Source organism: Lissotriton helveticus, chromosome 9 (assembly GCF_964261635.1).
Source record: "Lissotriton helveticus chromosome 9, aLisHel1.1, whole genome shotgun sequence".
Classification (NCBI taxonomy): domain Eukaryota; kingdom Metazoa; phylum Chordata; class Amphibia; order Caudata; family Salamandridae; genus Lissotriton; species Lissotriton helveticus.
Window position 1 is genome coordinate 244,227,187 of NC_136070.1, and position 19,217 is coordinate 244,246,403.

General features: G+C 44.7%; 1 protein-coding gene across 6 annotated transcripts in view; it reads left to right on the forward strand.

Annotated features, from left to right (window-relative positions):
- Nucleotides 1-19,217, forward strand: part of DDHD1 (DDHD domain containing 1) — a 466,403-nt gene that overhangs the window by 106,073 nt on the left and 341,113 nt on the right. For 3 of the 6 annotated variants that reach the window (XM_078659828.1, XM_078659829.1, XM_078659832.1), the window contains exon 3: nucleotides 14,765-14,866. The exons of the other annotated variants lie outside the window; for them this stretch is intronic. In XM_078659828.1, the coding sequence (XP_078515954.1) occupies nucleotides 14,765-14,866 (102 nt within the window). The remainder of the gene's footprint in view (nucleotides 1-14,764; nucleotides 14,867-19,217) is intronic. 6 annotated transcript variants of the gene reach the window in all.

Here is a 19,217-nt window from a genome sequence, read left to right on the forward strand (position 1 = left end):
GGACCCTGCCCTCACAACACGCTCATTTCACCAGCTCTCGTTTCCATCTGTGCACGTTGGGGCCCTCCGGTTTCTTTCAGCTACTGGTTATTTCTCGTTTCGCCAGGATAAATGCCAGGTCCTGAAATCTAGCTGTGGTTTCGGTTTTGGCAGTGTGTGGGAACAAGTGGAGCAGTATGTGGGCAGGTGTGCAGGGGACCACCCTCTCTGTCACCCTCGCTGTCACCTGTGTCACTTCCTGCCAGTATTGCGATAACAGTGGCCGTGGGATATTGCAGCCAGTACTATAATTTTGAATCAATTTGTGGCTGGATTGGATGTTAAATAACACTTAAATCCTTCAATAGAATAACTAAATCAAAAATGATTTTTCCCTCAGTCAGTAGGCACTTTGTGTAAACATACCAATGACTAATTTTCACTTCAAAACGTTATTGGATTAGACACCTCACTTGATGTGAACGTTAAGTGCCCCTCTTGCCTGCACCCCTCAAGATTGCTTTGTGTAAAGCAGTCGTAAGCAAGGTGACAGAAGGGACCCCCTTCTATTGCCACTTCTAGCGGTGGAGGCTCCGCCGAAGATCCTCACTGAGATCCCAAACCCATTTCAATGATGCCTAAACTGCTTCTTCCCTTTAAAGATGTTCTCATGGAGCCCATAAAAGTGCCATGGAACAAACCTACATCTGCCACGGTAGTCAAGAGAATGATGGCAAGACTTTACAGACCATCATCGGTGATCCAAGATTCCTTTGTTTTCTTTTTACAGAAAGTCAGGTAGCAGATGCATCATTGGACTCAGAGGAAAATCCAGGGATTTTTTCCATGGCACCCTTGACAGGCACCCTTGACAGGCAGTCGAGTGGCCTGGAGGTGGTTTGGAGGAGGCATTGGCGATGGGGAGGTGTGTCTGTGGAGGGGGCAGATATTCCCTACCACAAGCCTGGCACTTATGGCTGTGAATACCAAATACCTCCTCAGCAGGTATGCTCACACACTGTGGGAGATATAGCCATAGTAGTGCTGAGTTTGCTTGACGACTTGAAGGACAACTTTGTGGAGGTGTTGAGGGGTCCCGGCACATCCTCGGGTCAGGCCTCGGCTTGATTGACTCTGTGGACAGTGCCTAGCACCGCCTGTGCACAAAAACATGCTTGTCAGCTTTCTAAGTGCTTTTCAGACTACATCCATGCCATCCTAATGGACATGCCATTTGATGGTTCCCGGCTTTTCGGGTGAAAGCAAATTTAGCCCTAGAATGATTTAACATTAAAAGAGGAACTGCCCATGATGAGGTCTGGCATCCTCTGCTCGTCAGTTTTGCAGTCAGAACCAGAGGGTTTTCACCAGCATCATCTCTCCCACTCCATTTAGCAACGTAACCAGTTCTTTAGACAGTTCAGAGGCCATTGAAAGCCAAAGGGAAGACAGGCCATGAAATGCCAAAGGGCAGACAGGCCGTGAAATGCACCTCATCATCGTCCCCCGCACCACCAGTAAAAGGAGCTTTGGTTCACATTTGAAAGAACACATGCAGCTGGTTGGAGGGAGGGTGTCCTCTTTTCTTCAAGCCTGGAGGGTCATTACGATGGACCTGTGAGTCTTGCAGGTAAGAGATTAGGGCTTCCCGTCAAACAGACTCACTCCACAGATATCTCTCTGCTCATTCCCTTTATTCGGTGGAGCACCCTTGGATCTGGCAACAGCAGGTGGTGGCCGTGTTGCATAAAAAAGTGATGGAGTTCGTCCCAGAGCAGGACATTGTGTTGAGGTGCTACTTCTGGTGCTTTCTTGATCCCAAGAAGGACAGTGGTTTCCATTCAATCCTAGACCGTAGGCTCTTTAACTTTTACCTTTGCAAAGAAAAGTTCAAGACTCTGCCCCTGGCTCAAGTACCTTTGACTTATGTACCTTTGGCACAGGAAGCAAAAGACTGGATGTTTTCCCTTGACTTTTAAGATGTGTGTTTTCACATAGCGATCCTTGCAGTTGCGCGGAAAATACTTGTAATTCATGATAGGTTCCACCCAGTTTCTGCTTGGTCTGACTTCAGCACCCCGCGTCTTCACCATGATGATGATGGTGTTTATGGCACATCTGCAGAGATTGGAGATCTTGGTGTTCCTGTATGTGAATGATTCCCTGCTCAAGGTGAGTTTGCTGCTGCTCATGTCAGACCACCTGCAGGCAACAGCATCTCCGCTGTTCTTCTTTGGCTTTACCGTTAACCTCACCAAGTCTCACCTAGAGCCCTCGCTGTGCTTCATTTTCATGGAGGTAGTACTCTTTGAGCTTTCCCTCTTCCTCCAGAGGACCGACAACATTCAAGGTAGGATTTTAATGTTTCTGGAGGGAGCTCATATTCCAGTATTTTTATAGTTCTTCTTCTGTTGGTCTTCTGGCTTCCTGCGTTCTACTGGTCATGCATGTATGGTGGCACATGAGGGCTGTCCAGTGGAGCTTCCGCATGCATTGGTTTCAACATAGGAATAATCTGTCTGACATTGTCAGAATCCCTCGTGCTTCAGCATCAGATTTGCTAAGGTGGTCTAAGGAGAATCTGGTGCAAGGGAAATACTTTTGCTCACCTCCAGCAATTTGGCCACAGTAGTGATGGACGTATAGACACTGGGTGGGGGTGCTCATCTAGAAGAACTGAAGACCAGAGGAGGAGCAGGTATTGCACCTTAACCTGCTAGAGCTATGAGCAAATCGCTTAGCCCGAAAGCCTTCCTGCTGTTCCTTTGTAGTTGGTCTGTCCAAATCTCGACAGACAACAGGATTGTAATGTGGTATATTATCAAGCAGGGAGATGTGGGTTATCATCTTCTCGGCCAAGAAATTCAGGGTCTCTGACCTCAGTGTAGGTGCATGGCATTTGTCTGGTTCGCAACCATAATGGCAGACTTGCTAATCACAGGAGCTGCCAACAGCCTCAGTTGTTGTCATCTTGCCAACTGCAAGTGGCGTATCCACACGGCGGTGATCCTGTACCTATTTTCCCTGTCTGGCACTCCTCAGGTTAACCTCTTAGTCCCTTACGTGAATGTGCACTGCCCAGAATTCTGTGTTCTCCAGTTTCCATTGCCGGGAGCCTTAGGAGATGTGTTTCCGTTGATGTGGAATTTTCCACTTCACTGAGCACTGCTTTATATCCTTAGGGGTCTGGTGCCTTAGTAGACTAATGCGTCCAGTATAGGGGCCTGTGTTCGACCTCACGGTCACAGGTTCAAATCTCAGCAGGTCCACTCTGCCTTTTCATCCTTCTGAGGTCAATAGAATGAGTACCCTTGAGTTGGGTAACTATAAACTTCTGTTATTCAGATACCCTTGGGTGAACATGCATTTTATAAATACACATGTTTGTATGTTAATTCCTCAATTATTAATGAAGCTACACTAGGCCCAGGCCCAAATCACTCTGATCTCTCTGGAGAGACCAAGGATTATGGTATGCAGACAGTCTGTGACTGTCCCTCTATTTCCTGCTCACCGACTGTCACAGCAGATCATAGGGGAAGTTTGTTCATCACAGCCTCCACCCTCATGTCTGGAGCATTAGTGGGGGCATCTGAGCTCCTTTAGACTGTCACTAGAGGTGGTTGATAATATATTATCAGCTTGTCGCGCTGCGAAGTCTTGCACTCTGGAACGTGGAACTGCGTTGTTGCCCGGTCTGCTAATGAAAACGTAGAGACCTTAAATGCACACTTCTCAAATGTATTGTTTTTCCCTTTCTCTAGCCCAGCAAGTTTCTTCAGTGTGCATAGTTGAAGGACCCATTAGTCAGTCCACGACGCAGTCCCTCTGCCTTCCTGATCAACGTTCCTTGTTTAACTCCGCAACTGTTTTACATTTTATGAGGGGGCTTATATATACACCCTATCCATTGCACCATGTGTCATGCCCCAGTGGGACTTACATCAGGTTTTGACTTTATTGATGAGGGCCTAGTTTGAACCCTACATATTTACCAGTTGCTACCGTTGTCCATGAAAACTATGTTTTTGGTGGCCATCGCTTCCATACATCATGTCATGGAGTTGCAGATGATGTGCCCGCCCACCATTTATTTGTTTCTAACTGGCCAAACTAAGGAGTAAAATCAGCTTTCCTCCCCAAGTTGTTTACTATATTCCATATGAGGCAGTTCATTACCCTATCCAACTTATTATCTCAGTCTCATCTCAGCAAGGAGAAGACGAGGCAATATCTGCTGGACCCTTGTAGGGCAGTCAGTTTTTCCTTCGTACGAATGAGATCAGGTCTGATGACCAGCTCTTTGGTGGGTATGTAGGCAGCAAAAAGTGCAAGGCAGTCCAGAAGAAGGCCTTTTCGTAATGCAACATCCGCTGCATTAAAATCTGTCTTTCCTTTGCTAAGGAGAAATCACTAGAGGGGCATACATACATACATACATGCTCATGCCATCAGAGTGAAGGCTTTAACATCTGTACTAGTCAAGGGTGTTCTTGTGTCAGGTATTTGTTGTGTGGTGACATAGGCATCCATTACCTTACCCACTTTCTACCCTCCGCCCAAGGAATAGGAGAGACTACATCAACTTTATTGCGGTCAGTTTTTACTTTGAACGGATGAATATCAGATCTGATCACCTGCTTATGGGTAAATAGGCAGTGAAAAGTGCAAGGCGGTTCAGAAGAGGACCTGGTCATGCTGGTTTCTCCACTGCAATAACATCTGTAATGCCCTTGCTAGGAAGGAACCACTGTAGGGATCCCTTGCTCATTCTACTAGAGCAAAGGATTCAACCTCTGCACTAGCCAGGAGTGTTCTTGTGGCAGAGATGTGTTTTGCGGCGACATGAGCTTCCCTTCCCACTTTTGCAAGGTACTATTGCTAGAGGTCAAAAGTGAGAAGGGATGACCATTTTTCTCATACCTTCCTGCAGGGTTTTCTTATCAGACTCCTCCTTCAGACCCACCACCTAGGAGAGAGTACTGCTGTAGCATCTGTTCAAAAGATGAGGAATCTACAAGGTGAACTATCCATCAGAAGAAAGTTACTTACCCTCAAACACTCTTTCTGGTGGATACTCCATCTACTTGCGGATTTCTCTGTGATACTACTTACCTGATCTGAAGGATGGTCATACCACCGATACATAAGGTTCCAATCAAATTTTGTTGCACCTCACATCCACGTTCAGTTTTAGGATTCCTTCAAGGACTGCCTCTCGGAACGGAATAAAATGAAGAGGGACCGACGTTAGGACGCTGGGATGGGGTGGTTCTGTATGGCTCAGGAGATCTCACCCCTGATTCTCATCCAGCGCCAAGGTGAAGCTAGAGCCACCTACCTACAAAGGAGAGCTATTCTAAGTTTCCAGACCCAGTTTGGCACTTAGGAATTTTGAAAAGGTGAGTAATCTGCTGGTAGAAAGAGTACTTTCCAAAAGGATCATTTTCAAAGGTAAGTGTCCTTTTAATTTTTCTACATGCATTGAACAGCTCTTACTCTTCTATGGTTATTCAGGCCTTTGATATTGCAGCTAAATTAGCCAGACTACTAGATAATTAGAGTGCTTAACTAATTGTAGAATGTGGGAGGTGCGTCACCTCCTACAAACTCTGCACCACTCCAGTACCCAATACTGCCACCAAAAACAATGAACAAACCATTTGTCTGATACTCGGCCATGTTGGTGATCAGAGTCGTCAATGTCTCCTCTAAAACCAGTACCACTGTGAGACAAATGCTATGGTCATTTAGTTGGCACCATTCACCTGGGTAATCAGATGCTTTCTCAAAAGCTCGTCCTGTAAAATACGATCTGTGCAGTACCTGAGAAAACCGGAATTGTATAAGCACATCAGCTTTACCTAGCTTTGTAATCTCCTTTCTTCATCTTTGTTTGCTGCTTTGAATCAGATGGGGCTTTTCCTGATTGTAGTGGTTTGTGGCCTTTTTTCCCAATGGATTAATGATGTGCTCTTCTTGTGAACTATAGGTCCTTTAAATGGTATGGACCTGCTAGAAGGCCTGTTCATATAAATGTTTCAAGCCCCCCGTGCCTACTATGTCTTGTCGCTGCCAGATTGCACCCAAGTACTGCACTTTTCTTAGAGCCCAAGCCAGTGCATTAATCCAGTTCTTTCCTTCTTTGTGCACCTAATAAGCTAGCATCAGTGCTGCAGCAAGCCAAATGTATCAATCCTTGAGGCGCAAAGCAAAATGCAGTGGATCTTAGGTGTGCCAGAAGAAAACCAGTGGCCTCAGGGTAACAGCTCACTTGAATCAATTTTTGGGGTGAGGAGACTGTGAGTAAACATCCTAGGTAAAAGTCATCATGGAGGGAACACCCCTGATCTGTCTCCTTGCTTCAAAGGGCATCATAAAGTAGAGATTATAGTCCCACTAGCATTGGATCTTTAATAGATTCTCATCTAAATTCACATTCTTGAATCCTTCCCCATCAACGGACAAAGAATCCCCTACACTTTCGCAATAGTAATAATTTGGTTTAAAATGGCCACAGGTCCAACAGCAGTGTATGCTTAGTAGCCCGTTCACTTTGTTGAAACAACCCAAACTTATTCATGGGAGATGTTTATAACGGGGAGACCTATTCAACTTCTACCATTACTATAAAGGAAAATAGATTTGTCTTAAACTGTTCAGGAAAAGTCCAATGAAACGTTGTTTCAGGTGATCCACCCTCATCCAAACCACGAGGCTTCATACTGCAACATTTGAAAGACCTTTCCTTCCAGGATATTGAATGACATGAAGAAGAAAAGCATTTTCACCTCTAAAGGGGATTCCTCTTTTGCTTGGGTTGATTCTACACAAACTGCCCCATCAAACACTTTCAAGAACCAGAACCAAAGAGTAAGCATGTGAAGCTCCAAAACTGGAGTTCTCCAATGAAGCACTCATTCCAGTGTCCACTAAAGAAAGTCATATGTTTCCTTGGAAGAGACATTCCAAAAAAAGGCTTCCAATGAGCCTATGCACAACATGATCCAAAAACCCAGTTTTGCTGAGGTGTTGACAGATTTTCGGCCTAAATAATTGGTACGGGGGCTCTCATCGATTGCTCAACGTCAATGACCATGCCACCAACGGTCATCCCACTGTTGAACAGGAGAAATCTGACGACGATAAATTCACTGATGCTGAGGATCCTGTTGTCCACAACACCAAACACTGTACACAGTACCTGCAAAGGTACTCTACGACCCAATAAGTTACTTTTTGCTGCCAGTGGGAAGCCCATTGTTCTACAGTAGCCATTGAATCTGTTAAATCTCCCACCAGTCCATATCCTGCTTTCAGAGGTGGAAGTCTGCTTCAGTAACCAGGAAAATGATGGTTACAGCTTACAACCCAATCCAAATTATGTTAATGGCATTCTGGTGTATTACAAGGAAGAATATGGAAGGCCTCAATGCGGAATAGGCATTGGAGACCGTTTTCAAGATACACAAAGTTATAATTATAACCACCAGATGGTTGCCGAAAAGACCCCTATGGCCCTAAGTATCATCGCAAAGTCCTCTACATGATGCAAATTTCATTGCTTCTTAAATGCCCTCCAACAGATGGAGACAGAAATTCGTTCCACAGCCTCACCATGATCTGCAGGCTCCGTTCCTACCATCACTCCAGCAGCATACCAGCATACTTCCCAGCACCAGCCTCAACCTCTGAAACTGCTTCCTCGGGAGCCACCTGCCCCACCCAGTAACTGCACACTGTCTCCTACTCCCAAGGACATAGGAGATGATGTATTTCGGGAATCGGAAACGTTCAGGTTAATAGGTCCCAAGGGAGTGAGGAAAGAGGAATTTTGAAATACCCAAGTAGAGCGATAAAATACCACCACAACTGGATTCTTCCATGCACATCTCAAAAGTTCACACCTTAATGAAAAGAGACGTCAGAAAATCAGTGCTCCCTTTATGATTTTAAAGAACAAATGTGAAAGTCTGTTAAGTCAATTCCCTTATGGGCTTCTGTGTGGTATACAGGATAAAACTGATAAAAACAGCAGCTCCAGTTCAAAGCCCAATTCATTGCACCAAAAAAACAACGACCCAAGGTTATTCTTTAATCAAGAACCGAGGCTGTGAAAATTGCCAGAGATCAATGGGGGGGGGGGGGCACTAAGTTGTTGCCTCAAAATACCTGCTGCCTTCCTTGTGCTGCTCTCCTTTCCAACTCCCGTACAGACCTTAGGTGGAAGCATATCTGCCTTCGCAGTTGAAAGTTGGGCATTTCATATTGTGCAGTCTAGGCACAACCTGGAATTCATATTGAAACCGTAGTCACATATCCAGAAAGGGACAGGACACCACATGCATCTATGGAAACTATAGCAGTAAATTATTATTCTTCTGCTCAAGGGACCAATCGAGGAGGCTCAACACAACTTGGGCTTCTACTTCAGATTCTCTATAGTGCGGAAACAATGGAGCGCAGTTTTGGATCTCCAAAAACTTCCCAAGGCTTAAAGGATCAATCATTTTGGATGGTCAGCCTGCAAAAGATGCTTTTATGGTTGAACGCAAGAGTTCCTCGCCTCCCAGGATCTATACAACCCCTATTTCCACCCCGCATATGACCAAATACGGAGTTTCTGTGGTTCTCTATTTCAGGGCAGTACTACTAGCTCAAGACCCTCCCTTGCTGCATGAAATCATCCCTCCTTGTATCACTCACCCCCCAGATATTCAAAAAATATCTGGATCCTCTGGCAGCCTTTTCTCAAAATAAAGACACCAGGTATTGTTGAACTTGTTTTTTTTTGTCCTCATCTCACCACAGACACCAGCAGTTTTGACAAGTCGCTTTATACTAACTGTGTACCACCCGACTCACTGCTTTCGTCTGGCCATCCGCAGCCTGCCTCTTTATACCGAGGACTAGGTGTAATCATTGGACAAGCATGGCAATTAATTATCTACCATGTGCAGGCGGCGTCCCCATATCAACAGAGGGGACCAGCTGTTAACAGGCAATTCTTCTTGATTTAAATTTGCCTTATGTAGGGCAGCTTTAATCCAGCTTTCTCTGGTTGGGGGGGGGGGGGCAGGGTCTTTCCATCTAATACAAATCTCTCTTATAGCCAAAATCACAAGGTAGAAAAGTAAGCCCATCTGGGTTGTAGGGATGACTTAGTTCCATGTTTATTCAGGCCAAAAAACACCAAAGAGTGATCCACCACTATACGTACTTGTAAAATGTCTGCCAAAGTATCCCCCACCTCTTTCCAGAAACCACCCAATTCTGCACATTCAAAAAACACATGGATATCATCCACCTTGGTGATAGAACACCTCGGGCAGGCTGGGAGTGAGGTAGTAGGAGCCACAAATTTGGCGATCTTGGCGATCTTAGTACAAAAAAGTGATTTTTCTTTAAGCACGCAGGCTTAATATATTTATACATTAATTTTATAGAAAAATCGAAAAGGTTTTCGGTATCTTGGGGGAGTGGGATGGAATTCCATACAGATGACTGTGGGGGGGCCTCATGATCTACTGCTTCTAAGAGGCTTAAGTACCACAATGATACCTCTTTTATCCTGGGTAGTGCATTTTGAAAGAGCTGCTCAAGCTCCCAATTCCTGACTGTATCTCGAGCCTCTGCCTCAAACCAAGACCTTAACTGAAGGTACTTAAATCTTGAAAACGCAGGACCAATCTTGTCTAACAAAATCTCCCAAGGACTAAGCTATCACCCAGACGGGGAGGAACATGGCGGCCGCCGTGTAAACGGCCGCGGACGCACCTCTCTAGGGCTCTGTATGGCGATGGATTTGTGAAGCTCGGATGACCCTGCACCCCCCGTGACCTCCGACCCTCCGACTCTGATTCTATTTCTGCTGATGTGATCGGATGTGTACTTTTTTGCCGTTTCGGTGTATTTGTTGCTGTTTTCTGAGGTTCTTCTGATTTTTTTTTCCCCCTCCGCCGTCTCTGCGCCTCACCGATTTCGAGTCTGGTGGCGGTTATGCGGGAGGAGTCTATGGTGAGCTCGACGGTGAGCTTGGCAGTTGTAGAGGTTGATGCCCTAGTTTTTTCTGTCCCAGTGAGCTATTCCAGAGCGGACGCCTGTTTTGGTTTTTGCCCGGATGCCCTGAGATCGTGTTGGCGGTGGAAGGTCGCCACCAGTGAGTGGAGGCGGAGTGGCTCCCTTTTCTGGTTATTGGGCAGCGGCAACGAGAGAGCAGTCTTATGCCCAGGCCAGGGTGACCTTTAATCAGTTTCCCGCCCACTTGAAGACTTCAGGGCTCACATGGCAGGGTTAACAAGTGCCAACAGGGCCCAACTGCAGACTCCTGAGTGGAGGGGCGATTCCACTTCGGAGGCTCTCACACGACCAAGGCCCCACTCCGTGCAGTTCCCCTTGACCCCTACACGAACACTGGTCCTGGGGGTGGGCACCAACTCTGTGCCCCAACACACCCCCAGCCACGTGTGGACCGTGCCCCACTCACCGGGACTCCTCTTCGCTCTGCTGCAGGTGGGACGGCAGGTGCGGAGCTTCCCTTTGCAACACGGGAGCCCCGCCAGCGGCAGCACCTTCCAGGCGGCCTTCCTCGATGTTGGCCGCGCTTCCGCTTCTCCTCTAGGTCGGGGGCAGATCGAGGGGGCTCTCGCTCTCCTGGAGCTCCCCTCGGCGATGTCCGGGTTGCTCCGGGTCTTCTGGCTGCCTGCAGGCTCAGCAGCCAATCCGTGCACGGCTCTCACGGGGGAGCGGCAGTCTCCGCCAATGGCTGCGCAGCTCCCAGAGGGGCCAGGCACGGGAGCCAATGAGGTGGCGGCTTCCGGTGAGCACAGCCGCAGGAACCAATGGGGCCGCGCCTGCCACCAGACGCGGCCTTGAGGAACGCTCCAGGCCTCCTACGGCCTTCCCTCTACCGCGGCGGTGATCCCCAGCGGTGCCTCTTCATCTCCTGGCGGGGCGAGGCCCGCGCACCTTCCCAGCAGCACAGGGGTTTTAGTTGGGCGCAGGGTCCAGCACACAGGCCCAAGTGGCGGTACCCCCTGGCAGCAGGTCCCCTCACGTTCAGGTCCCTGCTCTGTCTGAGTACATGGTGGCACAGCCCCCTTATTTATGTGCCCCTCACCCCACCTCCCAGACAGTGCCAGAAGCTTCTAGAAGCCTCTGGGGAACTGGTTCTAACTGGCTTAGGGGGAGGAGTAGAGCACCCTGGGTGTCAGGCTTTCCCTCCAAAAGCTGGGATGGCTGGGAACCAAACATCTAGACCGCTAACCCACCACAGTCAGATGGCACAACACACCGCCATGGCATCCATTTTAAGAGCGACATTTCACCAGGGTGCTTTTTTACAATGGGGGGTTAACAAGTGTGCACACCATTGCAGTACATTTACTAGGGCATCTCACACCGCACATGGCCTATACACCTTTCTACCATGGGGGAGACATCCTAAAATAGGGGGATGAAAGGCGAAAAATTCTGGGAAAATGGGCCAAGTCCAACACCCTGATAATAGGGAAGAATTGGGATTCATTCAGGTCGGTGAAAGTGAAGGTGGCAGAGACAAAGAGTGCCAAAAGACTCTGACGGAAGGTAGTTTGTACTGCCGGGTTGTAAAATTCTTCTCCCCCCTATCTTTGAAGGCTCAAGAAACCCTGATATTAAGCTCAAACTCTAGTTCGGATTCATGCTCTCATTCTCTGGTGGACATTCTTCTTGCTCTGAAAGAGGAAATGGCAAATAGATTCACAGTTTTAGAGGCAAATCAAGCTGAGTTGGTAAATAGGTTTCTAGTCTCAAGGGCAAATCAGGCTGCCATTAAGTCTTCATGTGAGATCTTAGCTGAGAAGCCTGAAGAAGTCACCGCAAGGACAGAGGCAAACATCTTTACTCATGCTTTTCCTTCACTTCCTCTTCTTTTCAGAGTACTGAGGAAAGCCAAGAGTGAGTCATAAGTCATGATATTGATTGCCTCAACATAGCCAACCCATTTTTGTTACACCACTGGAAAGCTGGAGTTACAAGTAAAGAATTTCATCCTGAATGTCATACAGTGCATGATCCCGTTAAAGGCAGTTACGTTATATCGATCTGCTCAAAAGAACAGTCCCAGACAAACTTTTTGAAAAGATTTTGGCCCATAACTTGGCTACCGTTTTTCATGAAGACCTTAAATAATTGAAGGAATTTTAATAACTTTGAATCACGTTTTTGCTTGGGCCACAGCACAAATTTATACGGTCACTGGTGGATGACTCTCTACACCTCTGATAATGAGATCTGACACACAGTTCTATTTGGTTTCTCCTCTAGTTTTTACCTGTGAATCACAGAATCTCTTTACATACTCATGAGGAGTACTGGAGCTCATGATATTGAAATAAGTTTGTTTGAATCTTATTTTTCAAACCAGTTTTAATCTGTAAAAATTAGCAAAGCTCTTTCCAAACCTTGTCCTTCTAACTTGTGGTGCACCACCAGGCTCAAAAGTGGCATTGTCAAAACCCATACACAACAGAACTGGGGACACACTCGCATCTCTGTGCAGATGATTCACAATCGTATTTCGCAGCTAACGCTAACTAAGACTATTAAATATTACCTTAATACATGACCATAAATAGACATGGCTGGAAAGTGACACCTGCAACACAATGAATTTCTTCTTCTGTCACCAAGCCGCCATACGATGGAAACCGGACACATGCCATCTAGGCAGAATTGTGCTATCAGCCAAATACCCAGGCTTTATATAACACAATGATCTTCATCTTAAAGCTCATGTTAAAAACCTGCCAAGGGATCATTTTTCAATCTGACTACTTCGAAACCATAAACCCTTCCTTAACATAGATAAACTTAAATGTGCAGTTCAACCACTTGATCTTTTGCATAAGACCACAGAAGTGCCTTTTTTCACAGGACTATCGAAAAAGAGCCTTGCGCCTTTTAAAGACTCTCCCCAATGCTGCAGTGCAGTTAATCACAGCCTTGTGCAAATATGTTTAGATCACACTTGTTCTCTCACTCCTAAACCGGGTCCGGATTAATGTGAGATGTCAAAAAAAAATGTAAAAAAAAGTTTAACTTACGCTTTACACTGACATACTTCTATATACCTTACTGTTAAATGTATTTTCTCTGTGTGCTCCTGCTGTGTTAGTTGCCAAGCAAATTTTCGTCTGCTGTCCAGCACTTCAATAGAACATACTCCGACGCCCAAGCCGTCTAAGGTCATGTGCCTCAGTTATGAAATTCTACCTGAATAATCGAGACTAGGTAACTTTCACTCAGTTGAAACGCATCCTGAAATTCTTACCTCTTGAAAAATACCTTTTTCACTTACTCCGTTACCCCTTCTTGTCTAGTGTTGCGTGAGAACATTGCAATTCCCAAAACTGACTCGGAACCCTCTATAATCCATGAGAACACCAAGATGGAAGATTTGTTTGAAAATTATAATTTTTTTGTAATATAAGTTTTTGTAATGCAATTTGTGAGCTTGACACAAAGAAAAATATGGAAAATATTATGCAATTACTCTGTTAAAGGTTTTGGCATCCTTTTAACCTGAAACGACAGTATTCACGCTACTGGTAAATTCTACCCCATCCATTACATGACCTCAATTCCCTGGTTGCCCGACTTCGTAAAAATATGCCCTTGTCCAGCTATTTTCAAAATAAATCCTCCTTTGAAGATGTGCAAGGAAACCTAGTTACCAACTGTGATGCTATCCATTTTCCGAGTACTCTGGACATTTACCAAGACCATTTGAGTTACTGGTTCCATTGAATGGTATGTGTTAGATATTCGTTTCATAGACACCAGAGTCAGAAGACCTCTACAATGGACACCAGTTGATCAAAGACTTTTGTTAATTACCTGTGCCATTCTAACGGTCTCCATGGTTGTGGTTCTAATTAAGCCTTTCATGTGGCAAACATTTGGCTTTGGGTGCAGTTTTGTTTGAAACCCACCGAACTATCTTCCCTCAGACCTTAGAGCAGGGTGTGCCTTCTTCAATAGTAAATGGACACCTAATTTTACAGAGTTTAACAATGGCTGAATACTAATACTAATACTGAATACAGATTTTTTTTTTCTATGTGATTGATTCATGACGTTGCCGAGTTCCAGACCTACATCTCAACTTTGACTAAGCCTTGCCTGCTGGAGCATACTGCCTCGAGTCAAATTTCTAAAAGGGAGTCTGGGCAGGTTCAGTTTCAGTGCAGCACTACCCAGTGTGCAAGGACACCAGCCGTAAGGGTCAGTGACCAGCAAGGAAACTGCCTAGTAACCATTAGTGTAATTATTGGCCTATCTCACTGCGGTTATCATTTTTTGTTTAATGTGGAGAGATTTTTGGTGATGCCGATTCAGTGTCCGCCGATGTGGCCTTTTTAACATGCTTGGTATTAAGCAGTGTACAGCTGAATACTTAATTACAGTAGTGCATACTGGCCTGCACGTTTGTAACCTCTTTTAAAAAAAATCAACTATTTCTTCAGCAATTGAGTCATCCGTCATTTGTTTTGTGCAGCTGGTTAAATGTTATGGTTTATTCATGTGGAAATATTCAGCTTTCTAGAATTGCTTTGTTTTAAGACTCAATCTCTGCGATCAAGGCACATTTATGACCATTATCTGTATGCATTCTTAAAAAATTAAAATACATCATGAATTGTATATTGTTACTTTGTTTTTTAAAATGCTAATATTTAGAAGTTAATCAAATTAGAACCCTTTTCGAAATGTACAGTTAAGTTCATTGTCTTTACTTTGTCAGTTATCTACCACCTCCCTTCCCTCTCCCTCCCATTCTTGTTCAGTTGGAGAGGAGGTGCAGAGAGTGCAGAAGCCCCATGTCTTAAACGAAAGCGCTGTGAAGGTATGATAATCCTGGATTATTATTTGCTAATAGATTTCATGCTGGCTTGGGTCGCTCTCCTAGGTAGCTTCCATACCGTAGCAACCTAAAATTAATCTGCTTGCAACAAGGCTTTTACTAATATTTTCTAAAATGTTTGCGCTTTTTAATTTTAACAGTATGTTGTATTATAGTTCTGTAGCAGCATTTATATACATTAGACAACTTCTTCATGTGTTTTTTGATCATTTGACTATTCTGAAAAGAAAATATATATTTTTTTAGTTGTGGGCAATGTAAAGCATCACTTGGATCTCTCCACATTTCACTTATGGTCCAATATGAAGTGTTTGCATAAGGTGATCTTGTGAAGCAATTGTCCAGTGTTTCTGTTCAGTGCCAATTCTGTCAGGACTGAACATGAGGACCATGATTTACTGTCTTCATTGATCAACTAAGCAGCCTTAATATATCATCTAAAAACAAAAAGTTTCCAAAACTCTGCTAACGGAAACTGTTAAAACACACTTAAAGGGTCCAATCCCATAATACCTTAATTGAATCAGCCTAAGGAGTGTTCATTTTATTCCATAATTATAGTTTTGTGTAGTTGCACATTGATTGTGATAACTGGTATGCAATGGTTTAGAGGGAAGAAGTGTGTTAATACACTGCTACGCAGGTTGTTCTTGTTATTCTTGTTTTTAGTACATGTAATCCCCCACTAGTGCTAAAAACGGATCCAGCACTGTAGTTTGAGAAGCCCATCAGTCAGAGTACTGGGGCCAGGGAGCTGAAGCTACTGACTAGAGAGGGCAGCATTAATTGCAGGTTAAGACATTCCACTTGTTGGGTCCGTTAATGAAGCTGGAGTGATGTAGGCCTTAAGGCTGTCTGTTTGTTCTGGGAGACTAACGCCAGATGTAGTGAATGGAAGACACTGGAGAAGGCAGCAGGTTTCTTGGATCACTCCTCTCTGTCATTTTGCTGCTGTGAGCAGGGGCTTATGCAAAACTAAATATTTGGGGGTGGGGGGGGGAGAAGGATAACCTTTTGGACTTTGCAGTGACCCTGATACGAATCGCCCACTGTCTGAGAGCCAGACGCTTTATTAATCTAATATAATCGCATAGTTCTGTATTGAAACCCGGATAAAGGCAGGCATGTAGTCACATTTTGCAAGTATGCTGTAATTGTTATTTACATTCACAAAGTAATTAGACCAAATGTGAAAAAGCATGTTTTGAATCTTACATGGTCATGAATTATTTATTTATTTATAACCAAGAAAGGTAGGTAAAAATAGTAAGAATAAACTGCATGTTCTTCGTGACATTCCTAAACCTCAAAATGCAGTTGGACTAATTTTTAAGTGTATTGGAGACAGGCTGCAGGTACCCAGAGCTGTAAGATTAGAGAAACGGCCACTTTCTAAAAGTGGCATATCTAAAATAGTAATATGAAATCCATCCTTACCAGGAAAGAGGATTTAACATAGTCATACCAAGATGTAATTAATGAGACAGCTACTCCTTTCTAACCAGGAATTACAGCGTAAAAGTGGGTATTAAGGCAGTATCAATCTTAATCTTTGAGTGGAGTAGTCCTCACAGTAGTGATAAACTGTGTTTTTCACTACAAGGACATGCAAAACTTAAAAGTACGCTTGGCCTACCTTTTAGTACCCTACCTTATGGGCTACCTAGGGTCTACCTTAGGGATGACGTATGTTTAATAAAAGGGATGTTTAAGGCTTGGCAAAGGGTTTTTAATGCCAAGTCGACATGGCAGTAAAACTGCTCCCACAGGCTCTGCAGTAGCAGGCCTAAGACATGTTTAAAGGGCGACTTGTGCGGGTGGCACAATCCGTGCTGCAGACCCACTATTAGCATTTAATTTACAGGGCATGGGCATATGGTATACCACTGTACAAGGTGCGTACAAGTAAAGTAAATATGAGTAAAGTAAATATGCCAGTTGTGAATACACCAATGTTACAATGTTTATGGGAGAAGCACATGCACTTTAGCACTGGTCAGCAGTGGTAAAGTGCTCAGAGCCCAAAGGCCAACAAAAAGAATCCGCAAAAAGAGGAGGTAGGCAGGCACCAAGTTTGTGGCATGACCACCCTAAGCTGGCAGGTCTAATAGTATGATATAGGATTCTGTGTGTCTGTTTGAGTTTTTAAGTCATTCGAATCCCTTTTGAAAACCCCTAGTTTAGCAGGGCACAATAAGGAGAGGGAGAATAGTTTCCGAAACACTTGAAGTTTGTCGCCTGCATTCCTGTTACTGGAGAGTGGAGAAACACTTAATGCATCACATAGTATATAACACAATAAATACACTTTTTTATTATCTAATACATGAGAAGCATTATTGCAGATGATGATATGAGTGTAGAGGGCATTCAAACCGCATTATCTTGCACAAAAATAAAAGAAGCCCTATGGGATAAATTTGCAATAGGAATTAGCTTTCTGTGGGATGCTCCCAAAAATGAGATGTACAGTGTTTGTGTGGAAGAGAGATGCTTACCAATGTAAAAAATGCCTGCTGTGAGAGACCCATATGGGATGCTCAATGAAGATGGGTATAGTGAGATGTGCAGATATGAGGTCTTGGTGATGAACATCAGAAACAGTGTTTGTCTGTGAAGCTTACAAATTAATACAGATGCTGGAAGGTCACAAATGAGTTGTGCGTGGGATGCACTAGAGCAAAAAACGTTGTAATATGGGAAGCTCACATAAACTATAAAATGCTCAAAACTAGCAAATATGCCTTGTGCTAGGATTATTTGAGCCTAAATATTGAGCATTTAATTGAAACAATGATTAAAGGCGTGGAGGCCTTGCTCAAGACTATGATGATTTATTTACAAGTGACATTTGGAGAGTTGAGCATTGACAGTGAAGTCATCTTTGGGGAATAGTTATTGCTACCAAGAACAAAGGTCAGATCGGCAGGTTGACTTGGAAATGGGTTGTGATGGTCAAGAAGGTGAGACAGGGGTGTCCAACACCCATTACTCTGCTTCTGAGCATGTCCAGGCGGAGTCTGAAGACCCCTTACTGGAGAATTCTAGCCCCCTAGGCAATAGTTCAAGTGACACAGAGGGAGGCCCCAAATGTAGGACACCCTTTATTCCTTCAGGGAGGGTATAAAGGGTTCTGGTGAGGTCCAGGTCCTCTTCAGTTAATTTAACCTCCTCTGCCACTACAATAGTCTAAGAGCAAGGATTCTTTAGAAAGGGAATATCACCTGCTCAAATATGAGAGAGACAAGCTCAGAATCAAGATGGAACAGTTGGCCCTAGATAAGGAAACCCTAGAAGTCTAGAGAGCTATGAAGAATTTGGGATTAGAATCCCATGGTGGCAGCACTAGTGAACCTAGAGTTGGAGAACACTCCTTGGACACCAGGAACCTGAGCAGAATTAGTCCCTCCTTACCAGGAGGGTGATGACATACATAGGTAAATTGCTGCTTTCGATAGAGCCTGTAAAGTTCAGAAGGTTCCTCAAGGGCAGTGGGCAGCTATCCTGTGTCTCTCCTTTGCTAACAAAGATAGAGACAAACTCTTGACTGAATTGGGAAAGAAGGTAGACTACTGGGTCCGCACCAGGGTGAAACAAACGTTTCATGGTGGTGGTGAATATAAGAAGCCAGATTCTTCTAAGGCACGAGAGAAAGGTGGTGAGAAATCTAAAGAGTCTTTTGAAGGTCCCCAAAAATCTTCCCCTGCGGATGGATCCTCTTCCCCCTCTAACAAGAAACCTTGGTGCTATTTGTGTAATGAAAAAGGCCATAAGGCAAAGGATGCCAGTTGCTCGAATTGTAGCACCAATGATACTACTATTACACCTTCTACTGCCCCTAGCAATAGGACTGGTACTAATAGTGCCCCCAAGAGTTTAGCTGGGTTAACCTTGGGTACTGAAGTGGGATCTGGCCTCGTTAGGACACCCAATCTCAGGCTGTTGTAGTCTGTGATGGTGGCACTAAGCTTGCCACCTTTATGGTAAGTCCAGCTAACATGTTTAAATACAGACAATAGCCTCTCATTAATGGCCAGGAAGCTGAAGCTTACAGGGACACAGGTGCCAGTGTCACTATGGTGACAGAGAAACCTGTGTCTCCTGAGCAGACTCCACTTGGTCAGATTTACCAAGTGACCAATGCTAGCAATGTCGAGACATATCATTCCATGGCAGTTGTCAGTCTCAACTGGGGAAGGGAAGCTGGCCCAAAGAGAGTTGTGGTATCCTCAGACCTACCTGTGGACTGTCTACTGGGTAATGATTTAGAAACTTCATCCAGGTCTGAGTGGAATTCACGATTCATTCAGAAATTATGGGAATTTCAGCCTGT